This window comes from Dreissena polymorpha, chromosome 7 (assembly GCF_020536995.1).
Source record: "Dreissena polymorpha isolate Duluth1 chromosome 7, UMN_Dpol_1.0, whole genome shotgun sequence".
Taxonomy (NCBI): domain Eukaryota; kingdom Metazoa; phylum Mollusca; class Bivalvia; order Myida; family Dreissenidae; genus Dreissena; species Dreissena polymorpha.
In genome coordinates, this window is record NC_068361.1 from 33184577 (window position 1) to 33188819 (window position 4243).

General features: G+C 34.9%; 1 protein-coding gene across 1 annotated transcript; it reads left to right on the forward strand.

Moving 5' to 3' along the window:
• Window positions 1-337: 337 nt before the first annotated feature.
• Window positions 338-3997, forward strand: LOC127839613 (C-type lectin BfL-2-like). The gene is made up of 4 exons (XM_052368001.1): window positions 338-640; window positions 1206-1294; window positions 1492-1579; window positions 3774-3997. The coding sequence occupies exons 1-4, from the start codon at window positions 340-342 to the stop codon at window positions 3995-3997; spliced, it is 702 nt and encodes a 233-aa protein (XP_052223961.1). The 5' UTR covers window positions 338-339.
• The last annotated feature ends 246 nt before the right edge of the window (window positions 3998-4243 follow it).

The window sequence follows — 4243 nt, forward strand, 5'->3', positions numbered from 1 at the left end:
TCCTGCCTGTCACACGATGAAATATAAATGGCAACGTTTTAAGCCAATAAGATCGGTATCAGCTAATTTTCGGTGTTGACGGTTGGTTGAAATTATATACGAAGGCGTGGTTATCAATAAAGTTCAGAAATATCAATTTGTATAACCGCATTCAGTGTACGAACTAATCAAATGCTGAACGTATACGGCTCGGTTCGTTTAGTGTTCTCTTTCATTTAGTTGTCAGTTTATTGCGTTTCCGTCTCACACGTCTGTGAAGCAATTTATAATTAAATGAAATAAATAATCTATACCAGCATATTAATTGTGAACAATACGTACCAACTAACAAAACAAATAATGGAAATCAAGGTTTGTGTCATATTTGTTTCGCTGGTAATCGGTGTCAACTGCAATCAAAGGAATGTTCAGTTTGCAGAGGATACTGCTCTTTCGGGCTTCAAATGTTCAGCTACGGAACAAATTGGCGATGTAATTCTGGCACAGTCTATTCTGATGTGCACTCGCGTATGCGCTAGAACCGACGGCTGCAAGTCGGTATTTTACAAACATTCTGAATGCGTTAGATGCCGTTCTCGATACAGGAAGGCTGGCGATGCAAGGCTGATGCCTATGGCGGGAAGTGTCAGCTACAGAACCGGTATAGTAAAAGATGCGATATGTTATATCGTTTTTATTGCGCGCTTTCTGGCATCACTTGTCCTCATTGGGCACTCTCCTATTTGATTTTGCCTTGAAATTTGATTATGGGAAAAGCTCTCTAAAAAGGGGAATTAATGCATGTGCGTAAAATGTCGTCCCAGATTAGCCGGTGCTGCCCAGATTACACAGGCTAATCTGGGACGACACTTTACGCAATTCATCGCGTTAAAGGTTATGCTGACGTGTAATATCAAATCGTTTGAAAGTATATCAAAGTAAACTTTTGTATCAAGTCGTAATTTTATTATATGTTTTAAACGATACTCTTATACTATTTGAACTTTTCTACTTGTGAATTGCGAATGAGAAAGTCGTGAAACAAAATTTATTATCAAACGGAACAATATAACAAAAAAATTACCAAAACAATTGGTTGTTAATATAAGTGTTAAAATAGTGTAAATACTGATAATATGCAGGTTCAGTAGTAATTCATTGGTTGTGACATTATAAAAAAATAGTTAAATGTCTTGAATTTATCACGGTATATATATATTCTACAGTTGTGCGCTGTAATCCGGGATGGCTGTCGCTCCTGGACTCGTGCTATCTGTGGAATTCGTCCACACTGATGACCTTTAATCAAACAAAGGTAAATTCGTTTTATTGTTTGCATTTGTTTGCATAGTGTGTAGGCATAATTAATCAACACCAACATAATGTTAAATAATAAATCATATCATAAATGCATTTTCCATAAAAATACTAAACATACTTTTTGGAACTGTCGTCATTATATAATCATCACCGTATTTTATAAAATAATTCTTTAAACATGTAATTGCCTAGGATTATTGCTCGAGTCTTGGTGTTAGTGCGCACGTCCTGTATATTGATTCGGCCGAGGAAAAAGATGTCGCTTCAAACTTCCTGCCAGGTAAATTGTTTTGGTAGTGTTTCAATCGTTTCAATTATACGAGTATACATACATGTAACAAAGAGTAGTATAGCCGTACGCATATTGCAGACGACTCCATTGTGATACAAGGTTTTTTTGTTAGTGTTATTTAGTGAAGATTGTAAATCATTACATTATGATAAGTAATACGAACACGTTTTATAGTGTCTACAAACGTAATCACATTTTGCCAATATATTTTAATCAAAGTACTGACAGTACTGGTGTGACGATGCTTTTGAAGAGGATGGATATAAAAGCATCAATTTAAGTTTATCTACATCACCACACTTATGTATGTGGGAACGAACATTTTGGATACGAAAAAAATGAGCACGAACATTTTGGGTACAAAAATTATGCCAAAAAAAATTGGGTACGAACAAAAATTTGGTAACGAAAGAAAATTTGGGTACGAAACAAAAATTGGGTACGAAACAAAATTTGGGTACGAAATGATTTTTGGGTACGAAACAAAAAAATGAGTACGAAAAAAAGTTGGGTACGAAAAAATTTTGGTACGAACAAAAATATGGGGATACGGGTAAGTAGTACCCGTGGGGAACTTGACCCATTCAGCAAAACTGGGAGGCGGGTTACATTCTCGATCAAATATAACAAGAAATATCTTTAAACAGATATTCGACGTGTATTTTCTGTACCACTTATCTTTAAAAAAAAGTTATGTTACAGTAAAACGTCTGTGGGTTATAACATAACGTTACGTTGCAGATATATTTAAAACTTGATAACCTCTTTTATTACACCTTGCTCTTTAATTTCACATGAATATCATACCAAAATATATATTGTTTTGTTTCCTTTCCTATGTTTATGATGTTATGTGTACGGATGTGATTTCACATACCAATGTGCATGAACATACATTTTTTCTCTTTTGATTATTGTTTTTTCTCTAATTCAATACGCTTAGGCATGTTTGTTCTTTAAGTACGGCAGTAATTTCATGATGAATCCCGAAAGTAGGAATGAGCGCATAGTCGAATACGACTTGAATACGTGGATTCGCTAATGAACACATGGTAAGGTTAACTAGATCTCCGCGATATGGCCTAATATGTGTTTAAAACAGCAAAAAATATCCAACAAACGAATGATTTATTAAACATTGTATGTGCACTGAAGTGGCTCTGTAATTTCTGTTTGAAAAGTTTATTGTTATATGCAAAATGAGAAAGCACGCATAAGAGCGAGTTTCATAGATATCACATGGCTATTTTGCTGTGTATAATCTTTTTCTATAAAGAAGGAATGTAGTTGACAATTGTTAATAGTTTTATTTGATCGTTCGTCAAAAAGTTGTAACTCTGTTACTCTTGTATCTTCAATGCAATTGAGTAATTAAATAGTAATTAAATTGAAATCGTTTTAATTCCCTTTTATTATTGTTTAATTTGAGTTACAATGCTATGACGTTAAATTTTATTTACACTTAAATGTATTATGAATATTACTGGGCCAAGTGTGAGGTTGAGCGCTCTATAACCAGGTTCAAACCCCCAATGCTTTGCATTGACCGTTCCAAGGCGGTGACCCCAGCTTTATTCATATTTTGTGTTTATGTTGGTTTGTATTGTGCTGTATTGTGCTGTTTTGTACTGTTTGGGCAAACGGTCACTTGCCTTAAATGAAGGACCAACTAATTGTTTTAATGAAAATTCAATACTGCTCTAGCAGCTGGAGTTTCACTTCTTTATATTATATACCATACTCGCTATAACGTTTGCAAATGGCAGGTTCGAAATAATTCGTTTTCTTTACACTCATGATCGCGTTAAACGTTAATTATACATGTTTTAATTCGCAATTTATTTACTGAATCATGACAAATGTCAAATACAATACAGAAAATGCATAGTTGTTTCATTGATCTATAAACATATAATGGATTTAATATAACTGATTTAAAATTAACGTTTTCAAACTATAATTCAATCTTTTATTTAGAATATGCTGTCCTATTTATAGCTGAGCTTTCTTAACCTTAATCAATGATAATCAGCGAGGTATGCCGATTAGAAAAATCGAGCTATCTCAATCGGACTGGCTCGGTCTTTAACATATGTCGCCATTGTGAAGAAATTGTTCATGGTATGATAACTTAGACGAGCTGCTTCGCAGCATCGTAAAAAAGTGATGGTTTAAATTTCAGAAATTGCCGTATCTGACAGAAAGGCTTGGATAGGCATCCAGTTGAAAAATAAAACGTGGATCTCGTCCATTGACGGCAAATTGGTTGCGTACTTTAATTGGGCGTTGGGTGAGCCGGAAAATTTCGGAGAAGATTGCGCTTTCACGAGTGGACCTGCCCTATGGCGATGGGGAGATGCTACGTGTACCGGTCTAAGACAGGTCGTCTGTGAAAGAGACATGTAGTTGAAATTGTACACACAATTTTATCTGCAGTGCGCGTAACCATCAAGGAAGCTGATAAATGCATACTTCATTGAAGACCTCTTCACTGCCGACTGCATTTGACAGTTTTGTACTCGAAAAAGTTGTTGTAATGGATACCAATACATATTATCGATTACCAAGAAAACTGACATTGATCGCTCCGTGTTAATATTTTCCCTATGATTTTAGGTAATTTCGTTGGATCAAACAAATGTTTGCTATCAA